The sequence below is a fragment of the Sander lucioperca genome, chromosome 14 (genome assembly GCF_008315115.2).
Source record: "Sander lucioperca isolate FBNREF2018 chromosome 14, SLUC_FBN_1.2, whole genome shotgun sequence".
Lineage (NCBI taxonomy): Eukaryota > Metazoa > Chordata > Actinopteri > Perciformes > Percidae > Sander > Sander lucioperca.
Window position 1 is genome coordinate 24,516,584 of NC_050186.1, and position 22,608 is coordinate 24,539,191.

The window sequence follows — 22,608 nt, forward strand, 5'->3', positions numbered from 1 at the left end:
AAGGTCACACAACACTTCTTAGTATTAAACACCGTTTGGGTGTTTTATGCAGACATGTTTATGATTGGCAAAGAACTGCCAATAAACTATACAGGGAGTGCATGCGTTTGCTAATATTTCTTCTAACATCCTACGGAGAGATTTTACTTTATTAAATGTTTGATTATTTACACAACCGTGATGAAATGTCAACCTACAGTACGAAGACACCAAATACACCTCTGTAATTCTCAGAGCAATAAAACATGCGTGCTTTATGTAATTTATCAATTTTTTGTTGTTAAGACTGATGAATTGCTTTTTGGATTGTTGTGAAATTTCTCAACCTTAATTTTAAACCTAATTTGACACCCACTTAATTATAAGCAGTGTTTAAAAAAAAAAAAAAAGTTAGGAAGTTGTCATGGATGGCTCACCTTGACAGCCTTATAATGACCACACAGGATCCTCTAACACTACAAAAGGTTAGCCTCCACATTTTCTGCCATAAGACATAATTTCCCTCATTCATTATGTGCTTAATAATACCTTTGGCTTTGTTCCATTTGGTGAGTGTGCTTGTCCTCTGTGCTCCCGTGGCTCTCCTCTGCAGTCCCGGGTGAGCTTGTGAGGGTTGGGGAGAGGTGACACAGGGACAGGCGTCTGTTAGCGGGCTCCATGCTGCCTCGGCCGCTGCTTGCATAACTGTTGTAGCTGCTCCCGGACTCTGGCACTCCCTCAGAGCCCCCCGCCTCTAATTCTAGCGCCTCTTGGTAATTGTCTTCGCCATGCGGTAAGCATATGGAAGCTTCCTTCATGGCCTCCAGATAAACCTCTGCCTCTTTCACAGCCTCCCGGTAGTCGATCGGCCGTTTGGCAGCACTGGAAAGGATGGACGCCTCTCTTTTTGGCTCGAAGTGGCGAGGCACGTCAGCCTTCGGAATGGGCCTGTCTGGGCTGCTTCTTAGAGATAAAGCGTCCACAGCAGGAGGTGACCGGGAGGCAGCTTGGGAAGCAGAAGGTGAATTTGCAGGAGATTTGGAGATGTTCCTGGCCGGAGAGCTCTGGGGTTCCCAGAACAGAGTGTGTGGGCGACAGGAAGACGCGACAGAGCAGTTCTCTTGGCTGAGAGAGTCTATCCACGCATCAGGAGCCAGGAAACCCCTCTCTTTCCGTCTCCGGGAGTCAAGGCTCTGGCTTCGCTGCTTAGAGTCCCAGAGTTTAGAGCCGTGGGTCACAGCTCTCCAGAGTTCTGGTCCGGGAGTTTGTGGATAAGCTGGACTGCGGCGGTTAAAGCTTGTGCTCCTAGCCGCGTCTTCGTGCCGGCCTCTGCGACTCAGCGAGTGCCCGTGTTGAACATGGGAGGCAATTCTGTGGTGCAGCATGGGCTTCGCAGGCTGCGTCACACACACCTCCAACTCTGGCTCGTCCACACTCATCTCAACACACACAACTTCATCAGCGGGCTCGGGGAACGCTACCTCTGCTTCTAAAGAGTCTGGCACTGCATCCAGGCGCAGATTAGATCTTTCAGTATATTTACTGCTATGGAAAGACAATGTTGAAAGGCTGCTATGACTGTGATTGTACTGTCTCCATGCCTCAGAGCATGAATCATTCGTTTGCATTTCTAAGATTGTGGATTGTGGTGAATTATCATAGCCCTCTGGTGCTGCCTCTACCCTTTCATGCCTCTGATGCTTTGAGGAGGGACGTGGGAGAGTTAATTTGCCTGCCTCCTCAGATAGGAGGGAGGTGTGTTTGGTGATGGATGGAGCAGCGTAATGGTTACCAGGCTTAAAACAAGAGGGACTCGCAGGTGAAGACTCTCTGAAACAGGTGCGGGCCGGAGTTAGAGTGAGAGGAGAGACAAGAGAACGGGAATCCCTATGCACATCAGATGAAGAGAAAGGGCTCTGGGACAGACCAAAGCACTCTTTCCTGCCCTCGGGGTATCTGTGGGGCAAGGTGCTGCTCTTATATTCCCACCCAAGCTCATTAGCGCCGGGCTCTCTCCTCTCAAAGTTGAAATGCTCCGTCTCCGTTTCTCTCGCCGAGCCTCTTTCCAGCGTGTACCTCCGGAGCTCCATCTCCAGCTCCTCCCTCTCCTGAGCCAGCTTTAGACATCGGCTCAGGTTTCCCCTCTCGCGCTCGTGCTCCATTTGGAGAACCAGTGCGCTGGCGGTCACAGATGGCTGGCCTAGGCCGGATCGGATATGCGGGAGCACTGGAAATTCGGGAGGTATTTCTCTGTCTTGTTGAGGAATGGTGGCCAAACTACTGTTTGAGCACAGGCTGCTGAAGTCAGGAGAGCCATCGTAGCTTGCCTTCTGATCCAAGATGTAAGGGCGGGGATGCGTCAGGCCCTGGGCCATGCCACAAATTTGGTTTGTGGGATTACCCTGTGCCGGCTTGCAAGGTGGGAGATCAACAGAAAGCACAAACGCCGGCTGCTTCCGGTCTTCCCTCTCTGAGTGCAGTGACACAGACCTTCGGACCCTAGCTTGGTTATACCCTCTGCTTCTCTTGCTGTGAACACTCAGCGCATCGTCGTTGTACGGCAGGAGTGCGAAGCGCCCATCCGGGCCTCTAGAGATCAACTCGATTGGAGGAGAAATGGGAGAAGACGTTGTCCTAGTAAGGCGGCCTCTGCTGTAGTTGGACTGGAGTTGCTTCCGCCGATGATGACTGTCAGCGCTAAAGGAGGAGCAGTCTGTCTGCGAGGAGGAGGAGGCGGTGGTGGCAGTGAAGGAGGAAGAGGTGGGATAGAGGAGGTTGGCTGGAAGGAGGCTTCTCTTCAACACACTGTCTGGACTGCCACTGCCTGAAGTCTTCCTGTGAGAGAGAAAGAGGGGTAGCGAGGGGTGAAAGAAGGAATTTTTCAGAGAAAACGGAGGTGTAGGATGGAAGGAGTATTAGAGACCGAGGAAATGAGATTCAGTGCGAGTGAAAGAGGAGGCGGGAGAGATGTAGACAGAGAGAGACTAAAACAGCAGCAATACATGAAGATGAGGAAAAAAAAGATCTGAAATAGGAAATACCTTAGGTGCTAGCATTTCCAACATTTGATTTGCAAGGGAAGCAGCGGGAAAGGTCAATGGGAGGCATTATAATGAAATGATAAAGGGGTACTTACATTGATGGGGAGCATTTATAGATGGCAGAAGGGGGCTCTGAAAGGGAGGGAGAGGGGCAAGATGGTATCTGACTCATTAGGATACAACCACAATGACCAAGAAGTAAAAACATAATCAACCCTAATAAGAGCCCATTAAAAGGCCAGAGGCAGCCAGACAAAAAAAAAAAAAGTTAATTACACTTACATTTATCAGCCACTAATGAGAAATTACCCTAATTAGCAAGTAATGTAAATGACATCAATAACTTTTTACAACTGAATGGACGAGCAGGGGACAAGAGGAGCGCCAAATCCATGCAGTAGGGTATGATTTATATAATGGATTCAAAGTGCCTTCAATATTTTATTGAATAAATGATGATATTCATGATGCAGTTCATCAAAGTGAGTGTCTGCTGAGTCTCTGGAGTAAGGGGGCTTTTTTTTTTTTTACCATCCTTCTTCTTTCTGCGACGCTGGTCCCTCTTGTGGCTGATGACACAGGCGGACCCCAGCAGCAAGACCAGTGCCAAGCACATGAAGCCGACCCCGCCCAGCACGCCGGCCAGTAACGGCTCCGGGACCAGCTCCAGCAGTCGGGATGTGGCCGGATAGATCTCCATCCCTGTGACATCATTTCATCAGTGATATATATATATATATATTACTGAATAAATGTAAAAGCAAGCTAAGTGTGACTGAAGTGTCAGCAATAACCATAAAGAAAACTCCAAAATGATTTAATTAAAGAACCAGAAAAATAAGCAGTTGCTTGCCGTAGTAGCAGCACACACCTGAGAACAACAAAGAAAACAATAAGACAATAATGTTTCAAAATGCAGATATAATTCTTCACTTTATTACATTTGTTTAGTTATACGTGTTTCGATTTGTAAATGTGGACAATTTTTTTTAGAAATTAAAAACATACAAAAAAGTTGTATGTGTGTTTTAAAATAAACGTTAAAATCATGAATAAACGTAAATCTTATGTTATTTTATGATTTATAAAAATGAAGTGTACATTTTGTATTGATTAAAAACCATTTCAAACATATTTTAATATATAATTTATAAACTTTAAATTGATTAAAAAAATTGATTAAGTGTTAACCTGTACATCACTTGAAATTAATTATAAGAAATTTGAAAGAAAAAAAAGAAGCTTTGTTCATCAAGCTCTAGAATCATCTGATCATACTGGCTTCCAAACATGCATATTTCATGCCACTTGCATCAGTCACAACTACAGTATAATAACATACAATCCTTTACATCATAAACAGAGAAACTCATAAAAAGTATACAAGATTGCTACGAGGTTTGGTATTACCAGTTTTAAGTTGACCTCATCCCCAATCTATGCCCCTGATGATCATTATCGGCTAATCATAAACACGGTTGTTTTGCATTTGCTCAGTCAGACGTCAAACTAAGATTATCAGCAGAGCCATGTTAAACAATATACAAGCTATGGCTCTGATTTTTGGGACAGTCCCTAAGCGGTGCCAGTGGGAGTTGTATATCCCTCTGTTTGATATCTCTGTAACCATATCTAATGAAACATTCATGTCACATTCACATAAGAATCCGAACAGTACAATTCTAAAAATTCTATCACAAACACTTTTGTCTCAGACGTTATTAGTGGAGCTATTTCTATCATTCAGGCCTGTAATGGACAGCGTTCCCTGGGGGCCTGCTCTAATTCTGGTCCGACGCTGGGTAAAGAGGGACGGGGGGGGTGGGGGGGGAGAGAGATGGGTTGAAACAGAGGGCGGGAGAGAATGCGAAGGGGGCAAGGTTGCTGTAGAACACCTACCCATGGTGGAGACATTGACTGATGGACTGGGCTCGCTCAGCAACTCCCCGCGACGAGATAGCAGCCGCAGCTCGTACACACAGTCCTGAGGCCAACACACACACACACACACACACACACACACACACACACACACAGTGGAGAAGACAGAGGATGAAACCACACTTTGTCAACACAGGACTGTGCCTGCAATGCTAATAAAGCTCATTTGAATTTGTGTAGACCTATATAGGAGAGAAAAAGAAGGATGAGATGGGCAGAGAGGAAACGCCAGCGCACACAGATTGAAAGTGACGGCTGCCATGCAGCATGCATAATTGAGAGTCTACAAAAGTAAAACCACGGAGGTATAACCTAGATTAAAAAAAAAATCTCCCAAGGCATTTAACAAGCAGTGTGGATGGATTACACTTAGAGGGAGCAGTGTGACTGGCTTGGTACCTTGTGCAGACCGGGAACAACAATCTGGCTACTGTTGGCACTGATGTCCTCGTCCAGATGAAACCACTCCCCTTGCTCGGTGCGGGATTGGAGAACAAAGCCTGTGATGGCAGGGTGCTGAGCTTCAGGAAGGGACCATTGCAGAACGACACCTGCTGAGCCCTGATTAGCTGACAGCGACGCAGGGGGCTTCAGCTTACTTCTCCTCGGCGGAGGATCTGATGCAGAGGAATAAGAGACCTTCAGCTGATCAGTCAGATACGCTCCGGCAGAAACATTTAATTACAGTGGAGGAAATTGCTACTGCCACAGATGTTCAACCTTGATGAGTAGGGTTGGCATTTTAGGCCTTTATTATGCAGCACAGCTGAAGATGTGAAAGGGGAGAGAGAGGGGAAATGACATGTAGCAAGGGCCGCAGGGTCCACGGAGCCTTTTGGGGATGCTCCTTTTATTCCCAATCATGACACTCACCTGTTTCCAATTAACCTGTTCACCTGTGGAATGTTGCAAACGGGTGTTTTTTGAGCATTCCTCAGCTTTCCCCAGTCTTTAGTTGCCCCTGTCCCAGGTTTTTTGGAATGTATTGCAGGCATCAAATTCAAAATGAGTGAATATTTGCAAAAAGAACAAAAACAAAAACGTCCCAACTTCATTGGAATTGGGGTTTGTACTATATTTTAGGTCTAACAGTAATATTTCAGATTAATATTGTAAGAACACTGTTTACTCTGATGTTTATGGCCACAATAATTGTAGCATGAACATTTGTTACCAGCACAGAAGTTGATAAGCTTGAAATATTGATGATTGATTATGCATAAAAGTTTAATTGGGAGATTCCGACAACTGGAATTGTCATGATCAGTTCGATTGTTTCACCAGAGAAGACCCAACGCTCTGTTCCCAACACAAGCCTTTTTTTTTGTATCTTCAAAGGTATTTTTGTGATCTCTCAGATGTCTCCAGGATATCTACTCTCTGCCGGGGAAGGATAAAATGTTTTCAGGAGAAAGAAATCAACATTTAAGTCACAGACTGCGCTATACGGTGCCCTGGCCTGCCTTAGCTGGATGCCGCAGTCTGTGACTTAAATGTTGATATTTTTTTTTTGGCCTGGAAAAAACATTTTCACTGAACATAGTTAAAAGTACAGTGACGAGAAAAGCAGTGGCACATTGTGTGGAAACACTGGATAAGAATGTTGATTTCGACCTGGGCGAAAACTTCAAACAGCCCAGGAAGACTGTAGACCATCTGTAAGATCAAGGAAATACCTTTGAAGATGTAGCCCAACGGTGCCATCCCTAGAGCCACGCTTAAAATTATGTTTTGGTTAGGGTTGGGAATGCTATGTGACCAAGTATTAATGTACTTAGTAGTACTTAAGAGTACTTAAGTCACAAAAAACAGATGTGTGGTCGTAGAGTGGTACTAAAGAGTGGTGTTTCCTTCTCGAACAAATGATTTTCGGCTGAGTACAGACACCAGCTTGTCGCTAGCATATCAACCACACCGCCAATTTTGGCCTTTGGGGATATTAATCAGGGAGTTCACTTTAATTGGCCCCAGTTGATATAATCTTCCACTCGCAGCGTTTGCCATTTCAACAGGCGAAAGTGATAGTCAGCACTGTCGAAAAATGAAAAGACATACAACACTTGATAAAAATGGGGTTGGCAGTAGCTCAGTCCGTAGGGAGGGGGGTCACTGGTTCAAGTCCCCATACAGACTGAAGTACAGAGTGTGGACTGGTAGCTGGAGAGGTGCCAGTTCACCTCCTTGGCACTGCCAAGGTGCCCTTGAGCAAGGCACCGAACCCCCAACTGCTCAGGCCGCCTGTCCAGCAGTCACAGCCCCCTCGCTCTGACATCTCTCCATTTGTGCATGTATAGGACCTGAGCATGTGTGTGTATTTCAGGCCTGTGTGTAGTGTGTTCTAACACAGACACTATAACGCAGACACTTGGCAGGACGCCAAGTGTCTGCGTCTTGCTACGTCCACCCATGATGTGCTGTGCCACGCTACATCCTGTAACGCCCTTCAGTGCCCTGTTATGACATGAACTACTACGACTACCATTTGTAGTCACTGTTCCATTATCTTTGTGACTATTACTGCCACTGTTCAGCACATCCCGGCACCGTCAGACACCGCCTACCAAGAGCCTGGGTCTGTCCGAGGTTTCTTCCTAAAAGGGAGTTTTTCCTCGCCACTGTCGCATTAGCCATTGCTAATGCTTGCTCTTGGGGGAATTACTGGAATTGTTGGGTCTTTGTAAATTATAGAGTGTGGTCTAGACCTACTCTATCTATAAAGTGTCTCAAGATAACTCCTGTTATGATATGATACTATAAATAAAATTGAATTGAATTGAATTAACAACAGAGTGAAAAAAAATGGTAATCAATCCATTTTTATCAATCAATAAAAACTATAAAATAAAGAGATTTGTTAATATTGTATAGTAGTGAGTATTTTGCAAATCTGCAAGTGGATCCAAAATGGAACCAGCTGATGTTGGACGGATTTAGAGGGAAACAGAAAATGGTACTGACCCAAGGTCCTCGAGGTGGCGATCTCACTGAAGGGTCCTGTGCCCATTTTATTTTGAGACAGTATGCTGAACTGGTAGTCGGTGGCAGGAGACAGGCCTGTCACCTGCAGCCCGCTGCCCGAGGACGGGGGCACGGGCACAGAGAACCAGTCCTGCTTCCCATCATTATCACTCGCTGAAATCTTCTTCACCCTGCAGAGGGAGAGAGACAGAGAAATGAGAAGTGAGAACAAAAGAGCGGCAGGGAATTCTGGCAGTCTGGTTTTATGAAACATGACAGAAAAGTAGGTTTCATGAATCATTCATCCTCATTATGAGCTCCAGATTTTGCGTCAAGAGGCAGCACTGATAGATCCCTGCTATTGCAACTCAAAATACTGTATGGTGATTTTCATGTTCCTACCAGAGCTGACGTTCTATAGTCTATTTTTTTTCAGAATTTTATCAGAATAAATTACTTGACCTAAAGGCTTGATAAAAAAAAAAATTCTATTCACCTATTCAAAACTGGAGGCTATTATATTACTATATTGACTATTCATGTCAGTCTGAAAATATTTTTTTTTTAGTTTTTTAAAATGACAGCCTTGACTCAACAGAAGTGGTGTTCTTGAGAAAATAGAAAAGAACAGACCATTAATCACAGTAACATGGTAAGGTAAATTGTGAGGTCATCCTCTGTTAAGACACTTGAGTTCAATGCATGAAGCAGGTTTTATTCATAAAGCAAAATACACTACTTCACTTTCTAAGAGCAATATGGGAGATTTGTTCGTGCTTGTTCTTTTCTGCACGGAGTACATGGTGTGAATATTTGCCTACAGAGCTTTCACAACTGTCAAACAATGGCATGATCCATACAATTCCATTTGTTGGAAGTCACAAAGTGCTCACAAGCATTCACTTTATATCCTGTTTAAGTTCTTACAGTTAACAAAAGCAAAAGGTATAAAGCATAATCGAGAGCATATTCACTTTGACTATCCTTCATAATATATGGTAATAACAAGTCAATCTGTCAGGGCGAAGAGTAGCGGAGACTTTAGAGGGTTGTTTATACTGGCTGATCTGTTGTTGTCTTTTTTATGTAATTTATATTTATTTCTATGCCGCTCTTTGCTGCAGCGATGAACCTAGTTCCCTCTCAGGGATTAGGTTGCTCATTTCATCTTCCCTCCCAGGTTACAATGTGATTAAAATGAGCATTCTTCTGTATGTCATCATTTGACATTGTCTGACATTAAAAAAAAAGCATGAATTGAAATATAGTTTAGTGAATCCTATTTATTCATTTATTTATTTTATTTTTTTAGATCAATTTATTATTATTTTTATATTTTTGAACATACAGAACAGACAAATACAATTGAACAAGAACAAAAACCCTCACCCACCCCCCACCCTCTGCAGTCTTGAGGAAAACAAAACAAACAAATAAGCTTATTCATTTATTTTTAAACTTCATTAAAATAACTTGCTTTTCAAGACGTAAGTATTGTTTTTTTTTTATTTAGTTTTATTTGAAAACTTACTTGGTAATAAACCCCATTCTGATTCGGATTCCCAGATATTACAACTGTAATACAATTTATAGTGCACTCTTGTCTTAAAAACAGTTTGGTTCTGGTTCCTTTTTTAGTCCAAATGGCTGCAGTTTTATATTCCTTTCACCCTGTCCATCAACTCACTTGTAAGACATCACAGGCATATAGATGACACTTAGCCAAGAACAAACACAGGCTATTCATCGGATTTCTAGGCCACTACAAAAGCGCTGATTCACAAGAAACGAATGTATTCTGCTCTCTTTTCTCAGTAACGTCCTATTGTAGCTAGCATGGCCACTGCATTATAATGCTATGCTCTGCAGCAGCGTTTTTATTGTAGCTGCCAAGAGGTGATAACAGATAAATGAATTCCTCATCCTCGAGATCAATAGAGTAATACCAGTGCAACGGATGGCTGCCATGGTTACAGCCCGAGAAGAAAGTGGGAGGCATTACACCCACCAAACTGAAAATGTCTGTGCTGATCCTCCATCAAAGCCTGGCTCCCAGGAAATGTTGGCCTGCTTCACCCCTGGAGAGACGGACAGAGAGGTAGCCGCATGGGGACTGGTTCCTGTAATGGAGGCAACGGAGAGGAGTTGATGGATATCTGCCAGCACTTCACCTACCTGATACCGCTAAAGTTCAGAGGCCATCTCTAGATGTACCGCATTTATCTGTTGGAGGCGGAGTGGAGTCACAGGCTGGCGGCCTATGCTGGGTATAATAGAGGTTTACACAGGTGTAAAGAAAAAAAATACATAAAAGAATGTGGACAGCTCACGTAATAGGACTTTAGTTATGGCATTCTTCAGACAGGAATCCATCTGTTTGCACTCACCCAGGACAAAGACTTGTGTGCTGGCTTTCACCGAGGCAACGCGGTTAGCAGCGCTGCACTCCCACGCCCCCTGGTGGTCCTTAGTGAGAGGCTGCAGGAGCAGAGAACCGTTGGCTTCTATGGAGTAAGACGTGCGACGAGCCAAGTCAACCTACCAAGAGCAAAAACACCATTTATGCATTAGAGCAGGGGTCTTTAACGTTTTTTTTTTTGGCCAAGAACCCCTTAACTGAAAGAGTTATGGAACTACTACCATAGTACATTTATTGTATAAAATGAAGTTGCATGTTAAACTGGGCCGGATGGATGAAAATAAATGGATATCAATATATTATTGATAAATATTTTAATGCTAAACATACGTGGAAGGCACAGTCAATCCTTAAGCTGAACTGTATGGCTACCATAGCTGCTACCTTACCTATAGTAAGCTTATCTTGTGCAAATTAAATGTTTTTTTTTTGTTTTTTTAAAACAAGGCCAATTCATCAAATGGAGGTCCGTTGTCTAATTTGTGTCAGTTCAGGGGTCCTTGACGTGAAAAAGTTTGGGATCCACTGATTTAGGCTACTTGACAGTGCATTAACGCAACACATAGGTTACTTTAGGCTGTAAATATTCACCGTTCCACTGTAGATTTGTGTTTCCTGCTGCTAGCGATCTAATTGGAGACGAACAGCCAATCAGAAGTGACCACCTTTAACTCTGATATGTTGGTTTTGTGGCACATTGGGCAGGTTGAGCGAGAGTGTGCGGGCAGAGTTGTGCGCGCAGGTGGAGATGTTGAGAGAGAGAGGGAGACATGACCTGCGCTAGGGCTGGACAATTAATCGGAAATTTATCGACATCGAAATTCTGAAGCTGTTATCGATGTATTTTTCCCATGACGATAATTTCGATAATTTATTCCTGTTGATAGGCCTACTTTCTCCTTAAAAACATTCTACTGCGTGTGTAGTCACGTGACTTCACCCGGACCAGTCAGCCGCATGGAAAGCATGATGGAGGATAACTCAAACACTGAGTCCGAGTCAACTGAGCAACTTGTGCCCCAAAAAAAACGCAGTGTCCGTCGTCTGGAAACATTTTGGCTTCAGAAATGGTGATTTAGAACAACGTGATTAATTATCGTTCATTTATCGTTATCGAGGCAAAATGTGCAATTAATCGTGATTTTAGGTCATATCGTGTAGCCATAACCTGCGTACTGAGCAAGAGTTTGAGAGAGGGCATATGAGTAAACTGCGTGACAGGGGTTAATATTGCACGCTAATATGGATAATAGCAAACATGCAAATACACGTATTGAGCACGGAATAGATTTTTGTTTGCTCAAACAAAATGTAATGTATGTGCTTGCAAAATATATTTCTCTCTGCTCGAAATATACAATTGCTCGCTCAGGAATGAGGTACAAATATAACACCATATTCTACAAGTGCTCACATCACATCTACCAGCTCTCGCATTTTGCACCAAATTTACCTTCATAGACCTACTGTCTGTGTTGGGCTACTTCTTGTCCAGTGCTGGGGTTGGTTATATAGGCTACACGACAACGCATAACCCATTTTACAGACATTTTCCCCAGAGTTTTGAATGCAGTGCAGTGAAACAGGACAACCATAGTACAACAGAGACAAAACATAAGCAAATGTGGCACACAAATATGCCCAGGCTGCACCAAACATTTTAGTATGTGCTCATATCTTTTTGTACGTACTGTAAAAAGGATGTCCTTGGCTTGTAAACATTTACAGTGCCATGAATAAAACAGGACTGCTTATACTTATTGAATAGGCTACATTGGGTAATTTACCTTGCTCCAGGTCACTTTAATTGTGGGATCCTCGTTTCCTTGACAGGGGATGAGCAAGGTTCTCCCAGCTTCCTGTTTGTACTGCTTCTCCGGAGTGATGCTGAGTGATGGGGGGTCCTGTGAATTTCCAAAGCAATATAGCAGAATCAAGGAGATTGCAGCAATGGCAACAATGGATTTTAAGACTGGATTACTGCCGCTTTGGACAAGATTATCTTAATTACAAAAGGATTAGCCGCACAATTAACTCCCCAATAGTGGAGCCACAGCAGTGACTATGAGTTGACTTCTATTAATGCCAGAGGGCTCACACGTCGGAGGGAAAAGGTCAATAAAATGTCGTTTCTGGGAAGTTTTTTTAATTCGCTCTGACAGATGCAGTGGAGGCTAATTAAAATGCACGCACGGTGGTGTAGATGGACAGTTTAGCAGAACTAGAAGGACAGGTTCACTGGCAGTTTCGGAGCTTCCTGGGCATGATGCAAGAAAAGGTTAAAGGTTGCCTTTATTGTCACTTGCATCTGCATTAAACCCACATAAGAGTCATATTTATGGGGGACCAACTCCAGTCTTTTTATTAAGTCATGGGGCACTGACAGCTGCACTAACCTAACATACATGTGGTGGGAGGAAACAGGAGCATCTGGAGGAAACCCACACAAACACAGGGACAACAAGCAAACTTCACACCGGGGATCGAACCCCGTGTGGAGAGTGGTGCATACTTGCTGGGAGGCGACAGTGCTAATCACTGACAGACTGTAGTCTGCCTTACAGTAATGTGGCTACGAGCAACTTTCAGTTTGTGTTGATTCTAGCGGCAGCGTTTTTACCACACCTGCTGTCGTAAAGATCTTTTCTAGAGCGCACATGAGAGACGGCAGTATAGATCACAGTGAGGTAATGTATTTAATAATTACATGCAAATCTGTGACCTATCAGAATGTGTGACTGTAGAGTCGGTCGGCCAGCTGTAAAACATTTTGCGACTTTGCAGGAAAAAAAAAAATCGGACCCGCGCAAAGGCATTAATAAAAACTATATAAAAATGACGTTCTTTTCTTCGATAGTCTTGTTTGCTGTTACAGATCATTTATGATCATCAGATGGAAAATTAAACAGTTTCAGAAACATTTAAAAAGTTCCTCGTAGCTACTTTAAGTCTTTATTTATTTTCAAATACAGTATGTTTATTTCTTTGAGAAAAAAGGACACAGAAAAATAACACAAAAACAAACGGATAACAAAAATGGATCGAAAATGAAATAACAAAAAATATGTCTTTTCAAAAGGATAACAAGTGGACATCGAAGAGTGCAAGAAAAAGTATAGTATCTCAGTCTTTCCAAATGTAGTGTGAGACATTTCTCCCAGCCACAGGTCCATTTTTCACAGATGTAAAATCAATTTTACACTAAGTATTTTTTTAATAATGTCATGGAATGTACAGTTTCTCTCCACTGAGTGAGCCAGAGGGCCTGCGGTGCACACTAACCTGTAGAATTACGTCCGTTGGCTCAGATGAACCCATGCTGCCGTAGCGGTTGTATGGCGTACACGTATAAAGTCCTGCCGAGTCGTCATTGACTGTGGTCATCAACAAAGAGCCCTCTGGTGTCAACGTCCATCCTGGATGCTGAAAGAAATGCACAAATGCTCACGCCACTCTGACAGCTACAATAAAAAGGAACAAGCACATGCCGTCTTTTTATATATATATATATATTCTGCCCACCACATTCCTAAAGTGGTTAACTACTTAAGTCCCCAACTCCTCTAAACTTACATATTTTTTAATAATGTCAAAAATGTTGCGGGATGATATCAAAAGTAAAAGATAAAGAAGATGTAAAAGATAAAGTGGGCTTCTGTTGTAATTAAAAAAACCTTTTTGGGGATATTGCCTTGATCGTCATTTCTTAGGTGAATCACTACAGGCGTAACAGAAATGCTCTGAAGAGCTTTCAAAATCCCTTTTTGAAGCATGTGCATTAAAAGCAGTTACAATTTCGAGTCATTTTTTCCCCAATGAGCCACAGCAGAAGGCATGTGTTGGGCTTTGACTGTGCAAAAGGTTTCCACTCAATTTAATGAAGTCAAAACTGCTATTATCCCCCAGAGAATGAGTCTGTGAGGAAGTATTACCGAGCTTGTGACATCCAGCGTGGAATTGGAATAATTGGCAGAATAATAGCCTGACTCCAACGCCTGTGTCCCGCACTACAGGAAGGTCTCACATTTCCTGTGGCGCGGGTCAACTCAGCATGTGAAGGAGGACAAAGTGGGTGGATCTTTTTTACATGCGAAACAAAGATAATGGTTTAAAATGCTGCCACCCTGGGCATTTATTTTGAAACAAAGATTCAAAATTCGATGTAAAAGACGACGGTTAAAAAACGTGGTCAACTACTGAGAAGTCCCACCCTCTGCCCCTCATCTATAAAAGGTTCCAATACTCATCCCTCAAACGGGGTGAACAGCAGATTGAAGTGGAAATGGGAAAAAAAAAGAAAAAAATGAGAGCAAGGGGCAGTAAGGAGTTTCTTGGGGATTGCTTCAAAAGCTTTTAAGATTGCACACCCCATCCCTGTCCTTTAAGATATATGTGGTGGAATGATGATCCAATTGGAAAAGGAATCAGTCCCACAGGAAATGTCCCACTAAAATGACTGGGAAAATATTTCACAACATCTACCTCGGTCTTCACACTGTAGTAGCAAGAAAATAGTTGCTTTGCTGTTCCGTAGGCAAGTTGAGTGGGCCGATTGTTAGAAAAGCTTTTGCATGATGAGCTGCTGACGGCTGGCTCATACAGTAGATGCCTGTAGTCAGCAGCAGTGTCTGACATTTCTCTGCTAAAAGAAAATAAATAGATTCAACCGGCCGGGTCCCTGCGATGTTTGCAGTAACAGGAATCAATAACTAGAGTAGTGTTGGCCGGTCAAAAAACAGGGACAGAAATCTGAGTTTGAGCACACCGTTATGGCGACTTTGCCTCTGTCATTTTTATTACCAAGGACAGGTCAAGTGGTTCTCCATCTTTTGTCCAATCCACACGGAGCAGTGGAGGCTGAGCTGCGGCTGGGCAGGCGACCACGCCCTCCATACCTGTGGGAAGGTATGTTTGCTGGGGCATTGGAAGAGCCTGGGCTGGGTCTGAGCAGAGGAAAGGAATGAGAGTAGTTTACTTTGTAATAACTACTACAATTTAGATACAGATTACGGTTTCATACCATGGGAAGCACTGGTGCAAATAAACTTCACCACAATCGATTAAATGTGAATATACCTGTAATTCATACATACATAGTTTTTGGCACTGTCTTTTCTGCTGACTTAAATGGCAAAGCAATGGCAATGTTCACAAAATGATGATTAAAGTGGGCTCACCAACAATATTTCTTGAAGAAATAAGAAAAACTGTTGGATTTTTAATTGAAGCTATGGTTCAGTTTTACACATCAGATGTGGAAGTGTGGACATTTTCTCTATGCCAGTTTAGTTAGTTACCGTGACTACAGCTGAAACCGGTGCATTAGAGATAATAGTTAAAGACTGCATTTAAAATCCCATGACCTCTCCCTCCCATCTCTTTCTTTAATCTATAACGTTCAGCTGTATTAAAAAGCCCTGACACTGTGGAGATGATTCTCAACAATCAATCTCAATTCTCTTTGAGGAAAAGCCCTCTGGAAGGAGGTTAAGACAACTTTTGACTTTTGAATGGTAACTCTATGGCACTTTAACACTGGGTTTTCACAGAGATTTACAACTGCAACTCTGTCTTGGTCGCGAGCAACGGATTCCAAGCGAAATTGTGTCACCACAACATGATGCCGACGGTGTACACGCTTTGCTAACAATTTGTTGTTGGTGCTGATATTTCTTAGGTTCTATCTGGCCTATCACAAACTATTTGGTACGTTTTCTACTCCAGTCACACACTTTGCTGCTTAAAATGTTGCATTTAGTTTATTTCAAATAATGTTTTATATTGCTAGCAACCAGCTAGTTGTCATTGCTACAATACGTATACTAAAACGTATACTTGTTGTAATGACAATTAAGTTAACTCAAGTTGAAGAGCAACTGGTTTAACGTTTCGCTTTGTTGCAGTGATGTACGTAGAAATGTACTTAAGGGTGTGTCAGCACACTGTGACATCACTGATGGGCGTGGTTACAGGTGTAACAGAGCCCCTCTCTGACCACACCCAACCAACCATCCCCATCATTGTGGTAAACAAAGGTAAACACATAAACTTTCAACCAGAGAGGGCAGAGAAACACCGCTTTTTAGCCTGGTATTAAGTTACCCTTTACTGTGTAGTATTTTAGACCTAAAGTAACCTAACCTAGCTTAATCTAACCTATCACAGCATTGTCGTATGTAATAATCAACAGTTAGCAGTATATCCATAATCATTTGTTGATATTCTAATATGTAATTAGATGATACAGTACCTATGTTTTAGTGCTAATAAGCCATACAAGAAAATCCCTTTGCTTTGTAGAGTTAATTGTTGAACCATAATGTCTTGTGTGTATTGTATTGTAAGTATATGGTGTCTTGACTACAGACTACACACAGAAACGTACGCATCACTGTGAGGTTGGCAGAGGCGGTGGGCGGGGTCAGCAGGCCGTTGCTTGGCATGCAGGTATAGTTCCCAGAATCCTCAGGGATGAGACTGGAGATGAGTAGAGTTCCATCTACCATGATCTTCACTCGCGACTTCAGAGACCTGGAGAAAAAACACACGGGAATTCCCTAATATGTAAAGTGCAAACGAGCTACTTCAAAATAACAGCGAGATGGTAATTCAGCATTCCTATTCTAGTCGAGTCAAACAGGCTCTCCGTGCATCAACAGCGTAGGAGTTTTTTTTTGTTTTTGTTTTTCCCCTGCGAGTTACTCACCGCTGTGTGCAGATAAAGGTTAAGGAATATTCACTTAATTTCAGTTAAGAGTAGGAAGAGGAGTACCCACTCATTTTATAAATTCTTACATTTACAGAGAGAGCAGAGAGGAGGCATGAGGGCTATACCAGGCTGTAACACCTTATAACATATGCCCACTGATGATGTGTGTTTGTGGGACGACTCAGAGTAACACATTTAGGACTAATTACCATCAGGGTCAGATGACTCATGTACTGTAACAGACACAGAAATGTATCCACGCTATCTATTTTTTTTCTCTTTCCCTTGATATCAAAATCAACCTGTGTTGCTGAATAGGGTTGGGTATGGGTCTCCCATACCTTAAGGTATCGACCGAAATATCCAAGTACCAAGTAGTATCGAAACTTCTCCAGTCAAACAATACCTGCATTTGATCCTTTTGTACCCAGATCTAGAAAAAAATGAGTATTTGTATGGTTTTCCTCGCAGCCAATCACCACAAGTGTTCTTTGATTTAATGCAACGTGTGATTGGCCCACCACCGCATCAGCTACAACCCATGCAGTCTGTGGTGTAGTAAAGTCGAGCAGTGTATTTGACATATTTGAGTGAGCAGTTCAGTGTGCCGAGATGCCACCAAAGGGTTGGATAGTATGGCTATCCTCCCCCCTTTGGCGTCTGATGAAAATAAATGCATAACATGCGAAAGGATTATTTAAAAAAAAATACTCTATTGGTCTTGATATCACTTTAAGGGTACTGGTATTTTTAGAATTTGTCACATACTTCACTGTTCGTTGTTGTGAGTTCGCTGTGCAGTACGCACCGTCAGCTCAGCTGTACTTCATGGAGGGGAGGGGAGAGACATAGGTAGAGTGGTCTGCACCCAAACTACTGCCTCTAAACAGGGATACTCTTAACATTTAACATTCACATGAACACATTAATCTGAAGAATTAACACAGTCCGTTCCAATACTAACACATTAAACTAAGATGGTAATCATGGTAAAAATGACACCTGCATTTAGCTTAAAGCACTACTGTGTACAGCCTAACAGTGCTGCTAACATGACCGTAGACTCTTAGCCTTATTTAACCCTTTTCCTCCTCATGTTTTCCTGCTTGTATAAGCATATTTGCACGTTTCATTTAAAAAAAAGGGTATAGCAAAAGGGCATAGCAGCTTTTTTTGTCAAATTTCTGTAGATTAACGAATCAAGTGAGTAACGGCCCCAAACACATGAGCAATAAGAACTTAATAAATGTCAGCAGGAGTTCTCTTCCCACTATGTGGCAAACAAAAATCGAATGAAAAATGAATTCAGCTTTAAGCATAATAACAATGTTTACCCTCCCCCATGATGGTTTAGTTTGCATAATAAACTCTTCATGTGACAGGTAAACAACTTAAAACGAAAATCAAAAAAAAAAAAAAACGGCATACAACACCAAACGTAAAAACAACTGCAGGAATGCTGAGAGTAACTGGTGGAAAACTAAGCTGAAAGTCCGTTTTGACATTCTCAAAGAGCACCTCACTATTTAAAAAAAAAAAAAAAAAAAAAAAAAAAGAGAAAAAAAGCAATTACAAAAGGGCTTATTTCCCAAAATTCATAGCAGATAATCAGAATAATCCTTGTGTGCTCTACTCAGCTGTTAACAGCATTATATATCAGCTCCAAAAAGCCTCTCTGAAACTTTTTTCCTCATCAAAATCAGGTTGAGTATTAACCTGAGTAGAGATGTAATGAAAAAGGATATGTGTGGTGGAGAAATGCTCAGGAAGGAAAGTAATGCAAATTAAGCCCTCCACCTGCTCAACTGACCCTATCCCAACCACAGTTTTTTAAGAGAGTGTTCAATTGTGTGCTGGATGATGTGCTGGCAATCATGAACCATTCTCCGCTCCCTCGGATCATCTCCCTGGCACTGAACACTGCTATTGTAAAACCTCTCCTACAGAAAAGCTCATTCAGTGCTTCCACAGTTTCAGGACAATTTCATTTTTTCTTGTTTTATTATGACTGAAGCTGGACCGTTTTTTTCTTTCCTTTTTTATGTATGATTGTATTTTATGTGTCTTTGTTTTTGGCAGAGACTATCACATATTGTCTTCACTAAGTCTGCATTTCATTTATTATTTGGCCATTGCGGGGGAATAAGAATTCAAAGACAATATTCACTCTCCTTTAATCTGTGGTTTTCTCTCCTCTAACTCCTGGAAATAAAAAATAGCTGGCTCTTCTGCTGCTCAACTTTCGGTAACACTTTACTTGAAGGTATCGACATAATTGTGACATGACATGACACTGTCATGAACGTGTCATAAACGTTATAAACAAGTCATAAACCTTTATGACTTCTGTCATTAAGTGTCATTCGGTTTTTGTCATGACAAGTTGACATTACATTTGTTTGGGATGTCTTTGTAATGACAAGTTGACATTACATTTCTTTGGAGTGTCCTTATTAAGACAACTTGACATTAAACAGGATAACATTATGTCAAGTTGTCATTACAACGACATCCTAAACAAATTTAATGTCAACTTGTCATGACCAAGACAACTTCTGGTAATGTCACTTTGATTAATGTCAACTTGTCATAATCAAGACAACCCAAACAATGTCAACTTGTCATGACAAAAACCGAATGACAATGACAGAAGTCATAAACGTTTATGACTTGTTTATAGCGTTTATGACACGTTCATGACAGTGTCATGTCATAGTTATGACAGTGTCATGTCACGATTATGTCGATATCTTCAAGTAAAGTGTTACCCAACTTTCTTCACAAGGTTGCAAAGCAGTCGCAACTGAATGGCACAGTAAATGTGCTTCAAAACATAACACAATGATGTTGATGCAGAGGAGGGTGATAATTCTCTGTGGGCTTGTGTAAGCCCTTTCACATTACAAACAGTATTCAGATTCACACAATGTGTTTTGGCGAGAAAACACCATAACTATAACTGTGTTTGTTTGCAAGAAAACTTGACAGGGCACCACACTTGAAAACACTCTCTATTTAATAATTCACCAAAAGGATTGCGCTGCTTTTGCGGCCGTTAAAACTGCACAAATAAATCATTCTCATAGCACCCCTGCAAAGCGTGAAATGCACCCCTAATTGCGCTGTCAGACATATAGCGCCTCAGTGCGCCTGTATTAGCATGTATTTAAATGACGTAACATGCAGACATTTGGCGCAAAATTGGCCCCTTTCTATGCAAATAAGCCTCATTGCAAAAACAGTACAATTCACAAAGATCAGCACCAATAACCACATGCAGCTATAGTGAAATTATTTGGGAGGGTTCATTATATGTGAACTGGCCCGTCTGAGCACACTTCTACTGTACATCACTGCAGTAAGGTGGCAACTACGACCACTGGAGGTCAGCAAGAACAAGGTGTTACGTAAACTGGTGTTTAGTTACTCTTTGGCATAACCTGTGGGTGGGCTGATATAACAATCTATACTCTAAGACAATATCTGTACATATGTCGGAGATTTTAGAAAGCTACTGTTTATATCATACATTTAAATCTGTGCTTGTATTGGTCCATTGTGGGCAATGTTGCAAATGAATGAGCAGAACTGCTATATGGCAATGCTGTACTTTTATTTATCCATTTTTTATTCATTTGTTTTGCACCGCTTTAGTGATGTACCTTCACCTTGACTTGTCAGGTATATCGTTGGCTGAATTAGACAAAAACAGACATTTCGGTCAAAAGGGAGTTGCCAGGGCTGAATTTTCAATCCTGGCTGAGGTGCAAAACACTGCTACAAAAATCCAAAAATGAGAAGCTTTGCTCTACCTTTTAATTCCTTGTCAAATGTCAAGCCCCAAGCCAGTAACCTTGGGTGGGTGTGTTTTTTTTAATGCCGATTTGAAGTTCACATCAGAAGTAGCAAAATAAATCCACCTTTTATCATCTCAGGAATATTAGCGATGTAGAGCTCTCTCTTTCTCCGGGTCAGATACTGCAGGAATAAAGCATTCTTTCATTACTAGCAAGCTTGATTACTGCAAAATATTCTGTTTTTCTGGTTGACCAAAGAAACATCTCAGTTTTTAATTCTTTAATGCAGGCCTTAGATATGTGCTGGCCTGTAAAATGAATTCTGTGAAGCCAAAGGTTAACTTTAAGTGAATACACAAATTATAATTGACATCACTCATTGTTCATTTTGATTAATGCAGTTCATGCTGATGTCCATTTAAATCAGCGGTCTCCATCCCTGCTCCTGGAGAGCTACTGCCCTGCATGTTAAAAGGTCTCTCCCTACTCAAACACACCTGATCCTAATTATTACTCGTTATCAAGCCCTTGACGAGCTTCAGCTGCTTGTTAATCAGCAGATCATTCAAATCAGGTGTGTTCGAGTAGGGAGATAACCTAAAACATGCAGGGCAGTAGTTCCCTGTTCCCCTGCTAAACCGATTCTTGAAAAATTGAAAAAGAAAGGCTTTCACATCCAATTTGGTGAGCCCAGAGGGGAATTATAGCATTTTAAAAGTTGCCTACATTTACGGTAGCTCGCTAACGGTAGAATACAGAGAAAGTGTGATATTTTTACGTCCGTTTCGGAGTGACAGAGGGAAAATATTTCAGTCGACACATTAAGTGGAACCGAAATGAGGAACCAAAATTTGTGTTCTAATCCGGTCCGATTCCTACCAGTTGCGTAGGAACTGGGTTTCGGTACCCAACCCTACCCCTGTAAATGTTTTACTTGTACTGTGGCAACCAAAGCAGAATTCACCACTCCCAGGGGACAGACACACACACACCGCTCTGTCTTTGTGAATAACAAAAACACATGGAGTGCTGTGTATTTCTCCAGGGAGCCATCTTTGGCAGTGCAGTAGCATCAGTAGTCAAGCTTTTACATTTTCTAGCTAGGTGTTGCCATTTTATTGCAAGCTAAAAGTTAGTTAGCAAACACAGCTGAGAGACAATTAATCATACATGGAGGGAACATGCGAAGAACAACATGAGTATGAAGAGTTTCATGAAGAAATTCACTGTAGCTGACTATTTCATACCTGAGGTGCAGGTGTTCTGAGTGCGTAATGAATTATTGAGTAATAATAACGAATCGAAAATGGATGGTTTTTGACTCAAATTACTGGTGCTGTCTGAAAAAGGTCTTTGACCGAAAGCTCGCTAAAAGATTTCTGCACATAATTGAGAGTGCGCATGCTTTTTCCATTGATTCAAATGACATATTGTGTTACTCCAGCTAATGCAGAGCAGAGTCTCCAAATTGGCCTTCAGTCACCAAAGTTGTATTAAGAATGTAGCAACACGTGTGCAAGACCTGAAGCAAAGCAGGTATTGCACCTGTTTTTTTTTTTACATCTCTCCACTTACTCCATAATAGTTTAGAAGCACATCAAATATGACATGTAAAAAATAATTCAGTGGACCGGCACATGAGTGCATGTGAGACAGGCTTTTAAGAAATGTCTAACTAAGACCTGAGAGTAGGCTGATTTTAGTTTCTATTGCTAAGGAAGCAGATTCTAGCGTTTGTGGACATGAAGTACATTTTAGCCTCTA

The 22,608-nt window shown here is 41.9% G+C and overlaps 1 protein-coding gene across 1 annotated transcript in view; it reads right to left on the minus strand.

Moving 5' to 3' along the window:
- igsf9a (immunoglobulin superfamily, member 9a) overlaps positions 1–22,608 on the minus strand; it is a 64,613-nt gene that overhangs the window by 5,021 nt on the left and 36,984 nt on the right. The window contains exons 8-19 of the mRNA XM_031277503.2: positions 16,724–16,869; positions 15,139–15,281; positions 13,621–13,761; positions 12,126–12,242; positions 10,307–10,457; positions 9,928–10,039; positions 7,920–8,110; positions 5,361–5,578; positions 4,920–5,004; positions 3,552–3,722; positions 3,116–3,152; positions 529–2,814 (exon numbers count right to left, since the gene is read on the minus strand). Coding sequence (XP_031133363.2) covers positions 529–2,814; positions 3,116–3,152; positions 3,552–3,722; positions 4,920–5,004; positions 5,361–5,578; positions 7,920–8,110; positions 9,928–10,039; positions 10,307–10,457; positions 12,126–12,242; positions 13,621–13,761; positions 15,139–15,281; positions 16,724–16,869 — 3,798 coding nt within the window. The remainder of the gene's footprint in view (positions 1–528; positions 2,815–3,115; positions 3,153–3,551; positions 3,723–4,919; positions 5,005–5,360; positions 5,579–7,919; positions 8,111–9,927; positions 10,040–10,306; positions 10,458–12,125; positions 12,243–13,620; positions 13,762–15,138; positions 15,282–16,723; positions 16,870–22,608) is intronic.